The 19292-nt window shown below is 35.1% G+C and overlaps 1 protein-coding gene across 1 annotated transcript in view; it reads left to right on the top strand.

Moving 5' to 3' along the window:
• The first annotated feature begins 1052 nt into the window (after nucleotides 1-1052).
• The window catches only part of LOC120773833 (integrin alpha-PS2), a 68091-nt gene continuing 49851 nt past the window's right edge, over nucleotides 1053-19292 (top strand). Inside the window, exons 1-2 of the mRNA XM_040102954.1 lie at nucleotides 1053-1096; nucleotides 17032-17156. Of these exons, the coding sequence (XP_039958888.1) occupies nucleotides 1053-1096; nucleotides 17032-17156 (169 nt within the window). The remainder of the gene's footprint in view (nucleotides 1097-17031; nucleotides 17157-19292) is intronic.

Here is a 19292-nt window from a genome sequence, read left to right as displayed (position 1 = left end):
CTCTTCTTTGACAAATCTTTCGATCGATCTGCGATCGGTAATCATTGACTTTCATGGCTTTGTTTGTAAATATTGCAAGAATCAATAAATACATTCAATTAAGCGGTGTGTAATGCCCGAATCGGCTAAAACCACTAGTAGACTGGTTGCCTATGTGTAATTGTTAAGCATATTGCTGTTGGTTTTGGCTAAGTGCAACAAATAATGACGCCCCACCGTGAACTCAATAACAAAACCCTGCCAATTTTCAGCTAAAAAAACCATTAAAAACTTGATTTTCGGGTTAAAAAATTTATGGGCCTCTTATATTTAAAGTCAAATAAAGAATTTTCTAGCTTAAAAAGCATATTTATTTTTAATCGTTTGTAGTCGATAAGTAGTGGGAGTCTGGTATGGTATGTTGATCTCTAAAAACATAAGTCCAGTAATAAGTACTTATGCATCGTATGGCGTAAATGCTGGTTCCAAGACAGACGAAATTATCTAGGACTGTGGAACAGCGAAAAGGCGATGACTCTTTGTTTGATAACATTTTACTACATCTTGCCTTTCGTTCACTACCAGTCCCATTTGCACTCGCCTCCTTATCATCCATTCTGGGAGATAGCAGAACTAACGTCGCGGTTCTCGGAGCCAGCCCTGCAGCTCGTATTTATTTTCTTCAGCAGTATATTGAAGAGGTTGCAACAAAGCGGGAGCCGCCTTGTTCGAAACCTCGCTTGGCAGAGAACGGCTCGGCGTGTCCTTTTCCCGATCCTTACGAAGCTTTGCGTATTGCTCAACGTCAGTTGCCACGTTAGCCATATTAGTTTTGCGGGGATACCAAATTCAGACATAAGTGGTATGCCAAAGGCAGCTCCTTTTCGCCCTGCGCAAAAGCAGCCTTCAACCAATGAAGAGGTGGTGTGTAAATACGGTCTTCTCCAAGGTTTGACATACAGTGAATATCTGATGAGCTTTTGATTTTCCAAGTCTAAGACCACACTGATAAGGTCCAGAATTAGTTTGCTAGATGGTGGGCTTTAATCACACAATACACAATTTACGCTCGGATGCAAGACCTTATTTTCGATGTTGAGGAGGCTTATCCCAATGGGTAAGTTAGCGCAGATTGTGGGGTCTCCCTTTTGTGGGATTGTAGAGGATTAATTTAAATTGTAATGATCGAGCATGATTTCGTCCGACTAGTATTCCCTACAAAGAAACTGATGCATGGCTCCCGTATCAGTTCTTTCATATCGCTGTATCTGGAATTTGCTCGGATGGTACTACATCAGTCCTTCAAGCTTGTTTGTTGTTCAGATGGGGTACTGTTATTCGAAATTATTAATCAATTCTGGGTCGCAAGAGTATGTTGTTCCGGTCTTTGAAACCTTTCAGTTAGTCGTCACATATTTTCGTAGAGCTTTCTGAGCAGTACCCTCTTGGTCTCGCCAGCTTGTCAACGCGCTTTTCGTACTCGACGCATTTCGGCTCCTCTTTTGTCTGCGTAAAACCGTGCGTTTCGAGGACAAATGAGTGTGATGGTAAAGAATTCCTTTAACTTAATGTAATTGATTCTCAAAGCCTTTTTCAGAGTCGGTACGGAAGATTTCTCCCAAAATGATTAGACCAGCGACTTGAAATTTCCACACGACCTGGATATATTTATCGGGTTATTTTTCTTAATATACTCTACTCAACCCAACTCGAATGCAAATGTTTTTTTTTTACGAAAAATGAATTTTTTTGGTAAGAATTCATTTTTATAGTAAAAATTTTAGATATTCTCGTTCTTTACCGGGCGCCTCTAATTGTAGCTAATACACTGATTAAGACAAGTTATTCTAAGTTCAGTGTAGATAAGCTAAAGCAAGTAAGGACTCTGAGATCCCTCTACAATTACAAGACAAGTTTCGTGGCTTAGGTGGTGATTAATACAAAATTTGTTGCTCATCTTAAACCACCTAGCTCCACTGTTGCTTTCATTCGCTAGCAACATGTTGCTACTGCTAATCGCATTGTTGGCGGCATAAATATTGTATGAGCTTGTTGCCGACACACAACAACTGACACTTTCCTGACTTGATGCGCTGGCGATAATGTTTCTGTTTGCCGCTGATGCGTTTGCCTTTTTTGTCAGCGACTAGCAAATTATCGCCGACAGACTTGTTGACTACATGCTGCACAGCAAAAACGGTGGTTGGCGATTGCAAACCCATACATGCACACACATATGTATGTAATATGGGTTTTGAGGCAGTTTTGCCATTTAACATTTCTGTGTCAGTTCCAAACATACAAATATGAACACAGCCAGCGGCAGTGGCATCAACAACAACAGCAATACCGTTGGCAAAAAGAGTAGATGTAACGGATGCGAACCATTTGTGGCGAAGCAATTGTTGAAGTGGCAGCGAGTAACAAATGCACCAAAACCATACATTTGCTTAGGTGTGTGTGTGTGTGTGTGTTTGTGAAAAATCCGCTGGCAGAAACAATAAAATGCATTTGTACATAAATTTGTACAACTAAATCCACTATTTCGCTTATCTACGGTCGCCCTGCTGAATTGTCAATGAGCCTAACTTTAATGTGCCACAAATATATTATTTGTTGTTTTCGGAGTTGATACCCTAAACAGGTTTAGTTTGATACGAAATTTGTAACAACAAAAAGAAACATTGGAGACCCTATCAAAAATACAAAAATATTTGAAAATGATCAGCGTGACGTGCAGTGTTGATTTAGCCATATTCGTCTGTCCGTCTGTCTGTCTGTATATAAGGAATATAGTCTCTTAGTTTTTGAGTTAACTATCTGAAATTCTGCTCACGTTCTTTTTACCAAATAGCTGTTTATTTGCGGGAACCGACTACTGTAGCATATAATTGTCATACAAACTGACTGTCCTTCTAAGGAAAACTTTTTTATTTCACAAGATATCATCACGAAATTTGGCAATGATTATTCTCCATGGCAATATTAGAATTACCGAAGAAATTGTTCAGATCGGACCACTATAGCCTATAGCCGCCATACAAACCGAATGCTCAAAATTCTGTCCTTGTAAGAAAAACATTTTTTTTGACTCGATATCTTTACAAAATTTGGCTCGAATCGGCACTTTTGACACTAACGGTTTAATGTCTGAAGAAATTGCTTAAATCGGACCACTATAGCATATAGCTATCATACAAACTGACAGACACATTTTTAATTGTGAAAGGTATCAAAGCATTGGTACAGCAAAATTTAACGTTTTTTCTAGTTTTTTGTTGTTTGTCATTGTTTTTGTTTATATATTCTTTTTCTAGTTTCTTGTTGTTTTTGTTTTTCTAATTTCGTATGAGCCAAACAAAGGTGTAAACGCAATAACCGCCAGCGAGTAAGAGCTACGTCTGATCTTTATCGACAATTACCGAAATTCGGATGTTCTCTATGTACGCACATATACATATATACTGTTATGCGGGCATGCATGTGTGTATGAAATTAGAAAACATCTCGCTTCACCGCAACCGCAACACAATCAAATATTAATTTTGTATACCGATAGATGCTATCAGCATGAAAGGCGATAGACAAAGTCAATGGGACGTGCCTACCATTAAAAGATACCTTTGAGCGACAAACGCACACACATACACACATTTACGAAAACTATGCGCATGCGCGTACTTAAACCGTATTTAGGGGCGCACTCACGCATGGCGCTGACCAGGGCCACAGCAGAGCGCCATGAGGCAGCATTGTCAACACGCACACGCATTAGCCAGCACGTCACATTATACCCGCCGCATTGTAAAAATACCCATTTAGTGTACGCAGTTATAGCACTTTTATTCTTTTCTGGAATAATTCGTAGGCATTATTGTGCTCTAGGCGCATGCGGAAGTGACTAAGAGTGGCGAGTAAGGCAACTGCATAGAAGGTGAAAAGGTGTTAGAGGGGAAATGCAAAGCTGGAAAAGGCAGCGCCGAAATCGACAGCGCGGCAGATAGACGGTCAGTCGGCGTAACCAAGTCGTGAGCCGAGAACCCAGAGCTATGAATTGCCGCTGTCGGCGAGTGAACTCAAGGGTTTTTCGTTGTTGTTGTTGAAGTGAATACAACAAAGTGACATTGAATGTCAAGGAAATGCATAAAAGTGCATACTTACATACATACAAACATATGTCAGTACAAACAAAAATACATGTGAGTGCATGCAAACATGTGTTAGTGTAAGTAATGTTTTAGGCTTCCACTCAGAAACACCCGCAGCCTAAGTCAACATTTTCCAGTGGCACTTCTTAGCACACACACACGCCCATGAATGTCCACACATGCATACATATATGCGCTTTAGAGTTAATGTGTAGTGAAAAATTGCATTTCAATTCGAGTGTGTGTGTGTACGTGCCTTTTGCTTTGGGAAATTGTTGCGCGTCGTCTAAAACGCCTGTCAAACATATGGGCGTGAGTTGTGAATGAATGCACCGAATGCGCATGCGTATGTAAATGCCGCTACCTAGGTGCCTTTAGCGCATGCGCCCTAGCCGATTGTGCTCTCGTACAAGTCGTAAAATTTAATTATGTTTCACTTTTCGGCGCTTGTAGGCGCACACATACATATGTGTGCCTTAATTTCTTAGTGGTTTAGTTCCAACCATTTGACAGGCTGTTCGATTTCAGAGGGAGGCGCACGTGGTGTGCATAGTTAAATGCAATCGTATGCTTAAATAATCCACATGCTAAGTGTGAGTTGCCAGCACAAGGCCGACTTGGAGGCGTTACAGTATTCATTTACTCGCTATATAAGTCAGGCACTCAGTTGACAATGCTAGAGTTTTGCTGATTGCTTACAATCATATGTTCATATGCAAGTGAGTTCATTGTTGTTGTTTTTCTGATTGTTTTTGAAATAATATATACTAATAATACCTCAATGTTTTATACCAATTTTTATTTTAAGTTTAATTTTTTTGGGGAGTACTGTTTACAAAATTTCAATTGGTATATACATTTGGGTTGTTCTTAAATAATCAAATTAATTGTCACAGGCAAATAAAATATACTGTAGTTTCCATAATATGGTAGGAAACCAGTTTTATAATTATACTTTTTTAATTAAGTCTCACCCTAATGTAATTATAATATAAATAATATATATTTAAATGCCAAGAACAATAATTTTCCAGATAGCTCCCATAAAATGGTAAAAACTCTGTTTTATAATTTTAATTTTTTATTTAAGTGCCACCCTAATGTTCACAATATTATAAGAAATGGCAGAAACAATAACTTCCCAGAATAAGAAATATGTATGAGTCTAAAGTATTTTATTGCAGATTTTAAATATTTTAGAAGACACAGAGTTGCCATATTTGAAAAATAAATATTTTTTTTTTGGTTCTATAGAGATTATTCGAAACATTTACTCGTATGAACTAGAAAACATATTTTTTAATTGAAAAAAATTGTGGTTGCCACTTGTACATTTAAGCAAATGCTCGATTTCTTTTGCATGGCGAGCACGGCCTCGCTTGCAGAAGTCCAGACGCTGAACTCACTTTTCGACGGTTTTCAAGCATAAACCGTTTCACGTTCGATATTCGTACGAAGTTCATTAATCGTCACTGGCTTGTTGGCATAGACCATAGACTTAACGTAGCCCCATAGGAAGAGGTCTAACGGCGTCAAATCGCACTACCGAGGGTGCCAACTGACTGGGCCATTTCGTGCAACAACACGTTCACCAAACTTGGTTTTCAATAAATCTATTGTCACATTCGTTGTGTGGTTTGTAGCGCCCTCCTGTTGGAACCACATATTGTCCAAGCCCATATCATCCGATTCCCATTCACAGTAACGTGTTGGTCTTGATCATTATGGAAGAAGTACGACCCAATGACGCCGCCGGCCTATAAACCGCACCATACCGTAATTTTTTCGGGATGCAATGGTGACTCATGGAGTACATGTGGATTGCTGCTTGACCAATAATGCATATTTTGCTTATTGACGAGGTCATTCAGCTAGAATAAGCCTCATCGCTGCAGATGATTTTTCGATGAAAATCCGGATTATTTGCAAGTTGTTGCTCAGCCGAATTCCCGAACATACGACGATTCTAGTGGTCAATCGGCTTCAGTTCCTGCGTCAATTTGATCTTATAAGGAAGTAGGACAAGATATTTTCGCAAAATTCGCCACAACGACGTCACAGAGATGTCCAACGCTTGAGAAACTTATGTTGGTCATCTTCACTTAATGCGCCAGCGGCAGCAATATTCTCGACACTACAGGCACTTCTTTGTCTCACTGGCACGGGAAGATTTTGCACTGTGCTTGTGGCTACTAATGTTTCCACTAGACTCTCAATTGTTGATCTGACAGAACGAATATGACGACCGTAAACTGGACGTATCACTCTTAAAGTTGTAGCCACTGACTACGAATTTCGGTGATAAGTTTTAATAATTTCGACTCACTGTTGGATCGTATATATTTCCATGATGAAATGGAAAACCTACCTTGATAAAAGAGCGGGAAAAATATTGAGTCGTTTACTGTTCCCGTCGGTCTACTTTTGTAGCGTTCCTATTAAAAAACCCGATAGGTCTTCAACCAACTATTTACCAGTTTTTTGATCTGATCAAAAGTTGAATTTTTGCCTGTACTGGTGTAAATTGCGTTTCTATTGTAGCTTTGCTATCACTTCACTAACTTAGCGAGTATTCTTTTGTCACTCGCTTATAAGAAAACAAGTCTTATAGCTCTTATTTTAAATGTTATCGAACATTATACCACTATTTCATTATACATAATTAATATGCGTAGTACAAAGCGATAACTCGACCAAATAAGTGCGGATGTTTAAGAAATGTAGCCAATGAAGCCAAAGAGCCACAAATAAACACTTAAATACGTTTATATACGTTCCTATAATGTAGTTTCTTCCACGCAGATGCTCCTACTTTTATGTCCTTTTCCTCGTAAAATATTCTCAAAATTTAGTCAAAATTTATTCATAGCCATTTCTATTTAGTGACGTTCCTCTTTCTTCTATTAGTTTTTAGTTTTAAAATTTTTTGTTCTTTTTGTTTTTGTATGGTGTTTTCTTTTCGGCGCTGAGCTGTTCCATTCATGGCACATTTATGTACTACGAACGGATGTCGAGCACATGTAAGGGATCACTACACTGGAACAACTTGTGTCTGCCGCTCTAGCTGTCTGTCTGTCTGTCTGTTTGTGTGTGTCAGTCCGTGTCTGAGACCGTTGGGTACATTTAATATTTTAAATGTTCGGAGCGTCCCCCTCGTTCCGCTTGCTGAACAAGCGATATCACGAGAACACCACAATAAAATACCCATAACTACCGGAGCGGTGAGCGGATGGTGGTGCTAGAGTTGACGGTGGCAATGATAGTACTTTTATTCTTACATATGTACCTATGTTTTCATGCATATAGGGGTACATATGTACGTGCATGTGTTGCATGCTAAAGTAGCTATAATGAGAAGATAGCATAAGAATGGATATTGTGTATGGGAAATGACCCTGCAGGAATATTTGAAGGAAGGCGAATTAAATAGTTTGGAATAAACTTAAACAAGTATTGATTATTTAAACTTGAGACTTCCTTTCTATATTTTCCAAATTTTTAACTCCTCGGATTTATTTTCTTACACCGCATCTTTTGCTGAACTGTCACTTGGAATGCCAAAATCGCCTGCAATTCTTTAATACTGCTGTTCAGGCTCGTCTGTGTCTCTAATCTTTGATTTCAATTTGGAATCCACCTTCATAGTATCAACATTTCCTATAGGGTCTGCCAACTATGAGTATCCCAAACAATGCGTGAGCTCTACCTGATCAATTCTACAAATTTGTTTACTATTGTGCATTTTATTGATCGGTTTTGATCAATTCTGAATTGCGTCTGTGCAGGAAAATAATAGCGCCACATTTGTTGCATAATAAAGTAGGTGGTCACCGGTAGGCGTCGAATTTTACAACTTAATTATTTTTAAATCACACAAAGACAACAAAAAAATGTTTTCATTTAGCTGGTATTGATGAAAATAGAGAATAATGAAAATGAAATGAATGGAATACAAAGTGCGCGTGTTCTTTTTAATTATTTTTAGTGGACAGAAGCTAGAATTCATCATAAAAAAATAGAATTGAATGTGTTGAGAACTTAAAAAAAAACGTGTTAATTAAAGGTTTTGGAACATGTGTGGACTTTTTTGTTAATATTTTGAAAACAAAAGTAGCTGACACATTGTTTTTTCAAAAAGACTAAAGAACAACTTTTTATTGTCAGAGCTAAGGCTGTTTACTTAAGATGATTCAAATTTGAAATTTCCGAGAGAGATAAGAGGATTGAGTAATTTGAGTGATTGACAGTAATGTTTTTAGTCAGGGATAGAGAGCGATATGGAGGGAAAGACATAACTAGAACTTAGTCTTCCAATCCAAAAAATTATGTAGAATATTGAAATAGGGTTAAGAGCGAAAAAGGGATAAAGAGAGACACATTTTTTTAGGGTTTTATGACAAAAAAGTATCACAAAACATCTTCGCTTTCGAAACTACCAATTTTACATAGGTTTCTTATATTTTAAGAAAATAATAGCTTAAATTGTTTTTACTTATTAAAGAACAACATTAGAGCCCGATTTGATTAACATGTGGCCCATGGTAAGAAGCGAATTATTTACCTACCAAAAAGGGATATACACAAAAATGCATATAAAAGGTGATCCATTTCAAGGTTCCCTACTTTTTTTCTTAAGAAAAACACCGAAACTTGACATTTAATGGAAAATGTTTTTTTAGCATTCGAAGGCATTTTTTGGCATTTATTTTTTGAAGAGTATCTTTTTCAAATATTTGTCGTGGTTACGTCTCAGATGGTCTATCCGTTGAGCCCAATTTTCGATGACCCGTTTGAGAATTTCGACCGGTAACTGGCGAATGACAAGAGTGATATTTTGCTTCAAGGCCTGAATCGAAGCGGGATGATATCACACGATTTTGGTGGCCAATCGACCGGCATAAAACATGAGGAAGTATGGACTGATGATTCCAACGGCTCACAAACCACACCGAATCGTTGTTTGTTGGATGAAATGGCAGTTCTTGAATCTGTTCAGGTTGCTCTTCGTGCCAAATGCGGCAATTTTGCTGGTTAACATACCTATTGAACCAAAAATGGGAATAATCGCTGAACAAAATTTGGCTTGAAAACGTCGGATCTTCTTCAGAACTTTTCAAGAGCCCATAGAAACGAATAGTTTGTACGCTTTCAACTTAAGATCTCGACGTAAAATGCGCTAAGTCGTTCCATACGTCAGTCCTCTACTTGAATCACCCGTTACAAATATTTTCAAGCATATTAAAATCTCATATTTACTTATAATTTTAACGCATTTTAGTGACAGAGACATAATAAAAATTCCACAGTCGACTATATAACGTTTTCATTATGCTCTGTGAGTATTGACACCTTCAGAGACCGCTCTATGCAAATAATTGTGGTGTTAGTAATTTAAACAAATATTATATTTACTTTTTACCCATTCAAGTAGGGGAGATAATTTTACAAAAAAAGCAAATAATGAGGTGCAAAATATTAATAACTACTCAATAAGTTCATAAAGAAATTTTGACACTGATTTATCAGCAAACTGCAAATATATGACCAAAAAAGGAATTGCTCAAGAGTTCGATGCAAAAAATGACAACAAGAATTTGATTTTTCCATAAAGTGCGTAAACCGATAATGCCTGTTTTGAAATGTTATATTTTGCATAAAAATATTGAATATGCTGAATATTCGTTCAAACTAAATGGGTTTTCAAAGTTGACTCGCTGAAAATCTTAGTAGTGATTTTCACTAAGAGATGATTGATGATGATTTCTTAAACAGCATAAGTCAATTTCGAAAATATTGCACGTGAATTCTGCCAATTTTGTTCTGAATTGATAAACTAATTGTTAATAATGAAAGTAATTAAAGAAAGTTTTCTTCCGTTTTTCAATTTTCGAACAATTGAATAGTGGCAAATCGAACAATCAACTCGCATAAATTATACAGACTAGCAAAATCAAGGAAAAACAGAAAAGTAAGTGGCGTTGTGTTGACCGGTTTCAAATTACTTTCTGGCAAAAATTCTATATGAAATTTGCCTTATTCCCTTTAAAGGATTTTTTTTTTGAAGAGTGCCTAACTCAGATCAAGTGAGTAGTGTGCCTTAGATGTCATGGAGTTACACAGTTACATATATGTGAGAGCACTTGAAAGGTCGTTCAAAATATATGTATGTATATAACTCAAATTATAGCTACTGAAAGCGTGAACTGAAGTTAATTGCTTAAAAACAATTCTCCAAAAATTATTTTGGACAACCATAAATTTGACATACCTTTCATATTATAAAGATTATTGCCATTACAAAAACAAAACATTGTAAGCAATTTGCCGCTGTTAGCTAGCGATTTATAGTTAACACTTCATTTTGACTGATACCACTTTCAACGCTGTTTTTTATAATTTTAATTTTTTTCTGCATATTATTCATTTATTTTGTTTGCTCGTGGGCAGTTGTAATAATGACTTCATATATGCATATGAGATCATAAACAAATCATTGCTGACTACCAAGAAAACCAAATGAGAGTTTCGGGAAATGACGTAAAATTCGATGCACAAATAATTGGCTGATAAATTAAATGATTTTGCTATTCGACACCATCTGGCCATGACTAATATGCAAATTTATGTATATGAAAGTATAATTGTTTAAACAGCTGTTATTATAACATAAAACTACGGTGACTAAATGGCGTTTCAAACTTGTTTGCGATCTATCCATTTAAAGCCCTTAAGCTCCCTTAAGCAGGGCACCATGAATCATAAATAACCAATACTTTGTTTTAGTAAATATAATAAATAAAAAAATATAATGAAAGAAAAAAAAAAACAAATCAAAAAGAAAAAAGTTTTAACCATGAATTTTTACCGCAGAAAAGTAGTCTTCGGAAAAGAAAAACCGAAAAGAAACCATGAAATTGGCACTAAGTCAAAAATTGCGTCAAAGTTTTATTTACGTACATACATATATACTATATACTATATATGTATGTATACTAAAAAGAAGGCAAAGAGATTTAGAATCTCTGTATAATATGCTGTGTAGTATTTCCCAAGCACTTGTTGCCAAATGTCCGAATGATCTATATGTACATTATACGTTAATAAAAAAATAACAATAAAGTCAAAAGCAAAATATTATCGCTGCCAAATAAGTTTTTTGTCTCTTTTTCTTTCACACAAAAAACAGCAATTGATGACTCATTAGATGGCATCATGATGTGTGAACTCATGCTGCGATGATAAACAAACAAAAAATGATCAATCAATTAAATTTTTTATTTAACAAATTTAAAAGAGAAAAAGTTAAATTTTCGGGGAATGGAGATACATACATAGGTAATGTGGAACCACAAGGGAATAAAAATACAATTTATTATAATACAAATTATAACAGACATCAGAAAGTGCTAGGAAGTGTAAACTGACAAAAATATTTTGGAGATGAAAAACGATTTACTCAGCTCTAAAGTTACTAAAATAATATTTTTCTATTGAAAACAGTAAAAATCACACCGCAGCGTCACCTAGTGTAATCCTAAAGTTACAGACTTCACGACAAATGTATTTTCCACTCAGAAAACATTATTTCTAGAATAATACGAGCTTGCAATACTTGTAGTACTTTAACTGTATTGCCGTGGTTCCTGAACAGTATATATATTATATATATGTATATATTCATAGTATGTCTAAGTTGAAAATTAGTACAGAGAAATTATTTTTATAGCTTAAGGGATCGTCTCAGTGTGACCCTCCGAAAAATCACTGATTTTCGCGATTTTTTTGTTCTTGAAATTATCTAATCAGTACGGTTTTTATAAATAAATACATTCATGACGAATACCAAATTATTTTTTTTATTGTTATTTATTGGATGTATAATAGTTAACCATTTTGTACATATGTAAGTACATAAGTTCGTAAAACACTGCCTACATTTAGGGTCAAGTCGACTATTATCATATGTAAAGAGTTTAGGAGTCATATCCTTTTGCAAGTTAGAAAAAGTTGTTTTCGGATTTTTTTTTTTGGAGATGAATTTTATTTAGTTAATAACAAAAATTATGTATTTTTCAGAATATAATATACTATAAAAATCATCGATTGGTTTTGAAAAATTTTGGATTCTTTGATCCCGTAGCAGATTTTCAGAAAGACTACCGAAAAAGTGGTGGTAATGAAGATTTGTGTACTCTTGTAACATGTTGCTTTGGTTCATCTAGCGGTTGTATATATCACCTAAAACTAATCGAGATATAGGGTTATAAAAGTATATGTATATAAATTGTCAGGGTGAGGAGTTGAGATCCGAGTGAGTGTCAGTCCGTCCATGAATGCTGTATTTTGAGTGAAAATTGAGATATCTTGATGAAACTTGGTATGCGCGTTCCAAGGCAAAAAAAAGTTTAACTTCGGATATGGGCGTAATCGGACCACTGCCATGCACACAAATCACCATTAACCGAAAACGTATAAAGAACCACAACTAAGCAACATGGCAAGGGGTATCTGTGGGAAAAAAATTGTGAAAAAGTGGGCGTGGCCCTCCTTCTAATAAGTTTAATCATATTTCCGTATACTCTAAAGCTATATGAACCAAGTTCAACTAGCAAAAATATTATAAGAACTTCTATCAAAAGTGTAAAACTGGAGGATAACCCCGCCTACTTCCCATATACGGGACTGTTAAAAACTATTTAAATCAATAACTAAATACATCAGTGACATTAAATTTTATCCCCGAGATGGTATGGGAAGACTTTGTAGCAGTCAGGGTCAAAATTGGTCGATGTGTCCTTTTTAGGTGAAATCACATATCTCGGTACCCGCCCGACGGAGTTCAACCAATTTTAGTTCGTGCCATTTCATTGATATTCCTATGTTATAGTGTGAAAATGGGCGAATTCGGAAAACAGGCACGCCTACTTTCGATATAACAGAATTTGAAATTCCTTTTGAAACTTTCACTTTTCAGCATACAAATCAAGAATGAAATAATATATCACGAAAAAACTTTGCGCAAATAGTGCTTTTGAGATGTGCCATCTTATGACTAAAAACTGCGTAAATCCAACCAAAACTGTTGAAGCCCCTAGGTAATCAATATGTGGACCCAGTGCTTATAGTTAACTTTTTACCAAAATATCGGTCAATGTGTGAGCTATACTTGTATACTTGAAACTCAGAGAACATTCTTTCCTGATAGTAGAATGTCCGTTTTTCAAAAATGGGTTTAGTCGCGTTAATACTTTCTTTAGAAATCGTAGTGTAAAAATGGATCGAAAACTAAAGTCAAGATCGATGAGCAGTTACTATGAAAGACATTTTTATTTGTACGGAAAAGCAGAAATTACTCTGTCTTATAGCTTGATATGATTTTGTTTTGATAAACCTTTATAGTTTGCATGGAGAAATAGTAATCTAACCGAGAACACATAAAAATTATTGCATATTATTTCAATATAAAATAACATAAACTCCTTAAATAATATTTAATTGCCTGACGATGCAGAATTAGTCAACAAATCGGCAATAACAGCTGTAGCTTTCAACAGCTAAGGGGCATCACACACGTAGTCACTCAACTTTTTGAGGCCGACTGAAGCGAATCACAAAAATAAAAAAGAAAACGAAGCAGCGCTTACGCGTGCGCGCTGCCATAACCAACCAATTCAAAAAACCCCGAATTTTTCGTCTCATTACGAAAAGAGGTGCGGTCATCAGCAGACGCTCGCTTGCCAGCCAACTATACTGCATTTCGATTACATTGCCAGGGGTCAGTTAGTCAATGCCCTTGACATTGCAACTGAGTGCTGCGCTTGCCGGCTGGTTTTCATTTCAAATAATTTTATGCCGGATTAACATTATATTTATATGTGGTATATTGACTTATGGGTAAATAAATACCCAAAAGTCAGTGAAGTCAGCCCTTACGAATTTCGGCGGCACACATACACACATACATACATACACTTGTGTATAAGATTAAGCAATTGTTCATGTTGCCCCTCTGCCTTCCCATGGGATGCTGCAAACCAAACATTTCACATTTTTAATTGAAAGGGATTTATGCTACACTATGCTTTCATTCACATCGCTTAATCAGCCAGTCATTCACTCGCAGCAGTCACTCACTCATCTATTGACAGCGCTCAGGAGCGAAAGAGTGAGTGTGTGCCTGCGCCTGGCAGTCAAGTGAATGCGGAAGTGGATATCGGCAGCGAGCAGCATGCTGTGCTGTGAAAACAATACAATAACATAGTTTTTGTTGCTGTAATAAAGTACCAAGATGAGGGCGTTTGCAACTCTAAATGCGATTTCATGCAACCAGACACTAACATACATATATATGCGTACAAACATACATGCATAAACATGCCCCTTGTGTTAATCTCGGAATTATGCCCTTTTTGGCTTCCGCCGACTTTGTCAGCCCCTGTCATCTTGAGCTTTCTGCCCTGCCCGGGGCTTTTTGTTTGTCGGCGGCAACTGTTTGTGACAGCTGAGGAAGCATTTAAGTGCGTCTGATGAATTACTCCCGTCCAATTGAAAACGTCAACGCCAATTGTTTGTGCGTGGCTGTCCGGGGTGTCCAGTGTGACAATGCAAAAATTGCAAAAACCGCCTAGAACCAACATTGACTGCACTTTAGTGTATTGAAAGCAAAATTTGCCTTCGATCAGAGCTCTATTTTTGCATTATTTGATCGTGTGTGTATGTGTATGTGCATTTTTCACCATTCATACAGTCTGTGCGAAAATTAAGTTGTCATAACTTAATTCTGATAAATGATTTCCAATCGACAATTAATTTTCTGCAATCAAATAGAAATGGAAAGAAAATGTGTGCGTGGAACTAGGGGCTAGAGAATAGAGGCTTCATTGGCGGACACACTAAATTTAAAGAGGAGAGGAGTAGGTGTTGAGAATAAGAGCAGTCAACGATTACTCATTTTATATTGGTTTATGATTTTTTTTAAATTATTAAATCTTTGCTATAAATTTAATTTATTTTAAATGGTATTATGTAACAACACTATAAACAAGTTGAAATAAGTGGCAACTCTTGTAAAAAAAGATTTTCAACGGGAAGTTCGTTTAATCTTCTAAGTTTGAGAGTCATATATGTATGTATATTATAACCATCCAAACTCCATTTAATCCATATAAAAAAAAAAGATGGCAACTCTCAAAAAAATAATTTCAACTGTAAGATTTCGTAAATCCTTTTAGTTTGATATTCATATTTTTTTTCCAAAAACTATATTGAATTTATTTTTGAAGGGGTGGCAACCATACCAAAAAATTGGTCAAGCGAGAGCTTCTTTATTTTGATATACACATTGTAAAAATAATAGATTTATTTTATTAGTATCATTTAATTAAACTGTTTTTAAAGGTGGCAACCCTATTTATTTGAATTTAATTCATAAACTTCTTTAAAAACTTGAAATTAATACATTTATTTCAATAATAGGATTGGATTAATTTTGAATTATTTTAATAAAAAGGTGGTAACCTTTTTCAAAACTTAGTTTTTTAAATTTAGATGGCAGCTCTCAAAAAAATATTTTAAACTGTAAATTTTCATATTTTAATAATTCTTTCGTTTCAAAAAATATATTGAATTTATTTTTTAAGGGTTGGCAACCATACCCAAAAAATAGTTCAACCGAGAGCTACGAGTACTATATTTTGATATCCACATTATAAAAATAATAGATTTATCAAAATATAGTACTCATAGCTCTCGGTTTTTTATTAATATCATTGAACTAAGCTTTTTTAAAGGTGGCAACCCTGCGTTATTTAAATTTAATTGTAAATCTTCTTAAAAAATTTAAGTTTATTACAATTATTTTAATAATACGTTTGTATTAATTTTTTATCTAATTATTTTATTAAAAAGGTGGCAACACTGGATTATTTAAATTTAAATGTTAAGCTTCTTAAAAAATTTTAATTTAATACCTTTACTTTAAAATACGTTTGTACTTCCTTCTTATTTAATTATTTTATTAAAAAGGTGGCAACGCTGCATTATTTAAATTTAATTGTAAACCTTCTTAAAAAATTTAAGTTTATTACAATTATTTTAATAATACGTTTGTATTAATTTTTTATCTAACTTTTTAAAGGTGGCAACACTGATTTGTTTACATTTAACTGTTAACCTTCTTAAAAAATTTGAATTTAATACCTTTACTTTAAAATACGTTTGTATTAACTTTTTATTTAATTATTGTATTAAAAAGGTGGCAACGCTGCATTATTTAAATTTAATTGTTACCTTCTTAAAAACTTGAATTTAGTACTTTTAGTTTAATAATACGTTTGTATTAATTTTTTTTATTTAATTATTTTTTTAAATGTGGCAACCCTCTTCAAAAACAAGCTTCTTAAATTTAATGCATTAAATTTTTAAGTGGTACTTTTAATCAGACTAATTTGTAATTTTTGTAACTTAATACTATTCCGAAAATATATACTACAATATTTTTTCACTGCAAAATAATCAAATATAGTACGTCTTGTGCCATTAGAGACTTTGAAATGCACATTACTGCTTTTTTCAAACCACTGATTATGAATATATATTAATTTCATGCCCCCTCAGCTTTATACCAAGTACGCGCAAAACAATTGCCGAATAAACAACAATAACTATCTAACTATCAATTTATTATTAAGTAAGGTCAATAACTTTGAGGCCACGGCTACGGCTGTAATCAGCTGGAAGTAATGAGTATACTTTAAACTTGGCCAAGCCTAAATGAATGTAGGTGCCGTAATACATATTTGTCTATACACATATGTATAAAATCTCCAAGACTGCTGTACATTTGTATGTTATTTAATTCGACAAAAATTTTAATTTTCTTTTTCTTAATAATTTCTCGTTACAGTTTAATTGTTGGCGCTCCTAAATTCGATACCTCCTCATACCAACAGGGTGTGGTAGAGGCGGGTGCCGTCTTCAAGTGTGGCATGAGTGACGGTGATTGCAATTTGGTGAAATTTGACTCCTCAGGTAAGTGAATGACCGTTGAGAAGAGGCATTTCATTTTAAAACAGTTTGTGGTGAAAAAATAAGAGGGGTGAAGACGAAGACAAAAACAAAAAAAAGAATACTGAGAAGGAGCTACCGACATGAAAAGTGTAGAATTTCGAAAATATGGGAAATATTTATATTTTTTATATAATATTTTAAATTAATTAAGGAATGTGGAATATTATGGGGCATGCAGTAGTAAATTTTACTTCAGCGGAATTCCGGGCAAAAGAAACAGTTTTCTTATTATGAAAGTGTGAGGTGAAACGCAGAGGAAGCATGCAATCTAAATTTATATAAATATATAATACATTAGAAAAAATAAATAATAATGACTCAAGAGGAAGTTATAAACCGTAAACTTCAATAAACTTAAGTAATAATAATAAGTTTTATTTTTAATATATATTTGAAGACTATATATGTCTAAAGATATACATCATCATAGCCGTTCTAAGAGCACGACTAATATTATTGATTAAAAATTTGCGTTTTATAAAGCAAGTCCTATTTTCATTACCAAATTGGTAAAACCAAAACATAAATTTTTTAAAGTTAAATGCTTTCTAGCTTGTTCTTGACGCGAAATATTTCCAATAAGGTTTGTGAATACTTTTTTCAAAAGTATTATTGTAATCATATTTTTTTTATAAAACCAAGCCTCAGTTTCACAACTTCGAAAAGATAGCAATGCCTTCGCGCAGAAATATAGACAACATTTCGCTAAGTGTTCATTTCAGCACGGGATAAAAAAGAGCGTTACTATTTCAACATTTTAATACAACTCTCTCACTTTTAACCTAATATTTCTATGTATCATCTCCGGATAAATAACGTGTTTTTCAATAATAGTGGTTTGGCATATCAATGAAATTCTTTGTTCCTGTGAAAGAAATTCTATGCCATTATGTATGGAACTCGATTTCTTTTGCATGGCCACCACGGGCACCCTTGCAGAAGTCCAGACGATAAAACCCAATTTTCGTTGGTTTTCAAGCATAAATCGGCCGATAATGGTGCAATTTCACTTTCGATATCCGAACGAAGTTCATCAATAGGCGCTAGCTTTTTGGCATACACCATAGCCACACAGGAAATAGTCTAGCGCAAGTCAAATCGCACAACCATTCCATGAAATAACACGTTCACAAAACTTGGCTTTCAATAAATCAAAAATAAAAATAAAAAATTGCGACATTCGCAGTGAGGATTGTCGCCAACTTCTTGGAACCACATATTGTCCAAGTTTATATCATCCAATTCGGCTCAAAAATATTCGGCTATCATTGCATAGTAGCGATTCCTATTCACAGTAACGTGCTGGTCTATCGGGATGCAATGATGACTCATGGAGTACGTGTGAATTGCTGCCTGACCAATAATGCATTTTTTGCTTATTGGCGAAGCCATTCAGGCAGAAATGAGCCTCATCGCAGAAGATGATTTTTCGATGAAAATCCAGATCATTTTCAAATTGTTGTTCAGCCCAATTCACGAACATACGACGATTCAGGTAGTCAAGCGGCTTCAGTTTCAGGGCAAGATCTTTTTGCAAAATTCGCTACAACGACGTCAAAGAGATGCCCAATGCTTGAGGACGACGTGTGAGAGGCTAATTTTGGTCTTCCTCAATTGATGAGCTAGCGGCAGTAATATTCTCGACACAACGGGCACGTCTTTGTCTCACTGGCACGGGAACACTTTGTACTATGCCTGTGGATTCAAATTGTTTAACAAGACTGAATTGTTGAATGACAAGACGATTATGGCGACCATAAATTAGACGTAGCGTTTTTAAAGTTGAGACCACTGACTCCGAATTGCGTTAATAAACTTTAATAATTTCGACTCGTTGCTTGATCGTATATCTTTCCACGATGAAATGACAAACTTTACTGAAGAGAAATGTCAAAAGAGCGGGAAGAAATATGGCGTCGTTGCTGACCCTATCGATCTACTTTTGTACCGTCCCTATTGGTAAACTCGTTACATAACATACATATGAGCTTAGATTTGGTCGTTGTTGACACAAAAACTTTATTACGCTTCTGAAGGTGTTTACAAAACGAACTAAATGAAGAGAAATATAAAGCCAAAAGATAAGATCTTCTAAAA

This window comes from Bactrocera tryoni, chromosome 4 (genome assembly GCF_016617805.1).
Source record: "Bactrocera tryoni isolate S06 chromosome 4, CSIRO_BtryS06_freeze2, whole genome shotgun sequence".
NCBI lineage: Eukaryota > Metazoa > Arthropoda > Insecta > Diptera > Tephritidae > Bactrocera > Bactrocera tryoni.
This window is presented reverse-complemented; position numbering and strand designations above follow the sequence as displayed.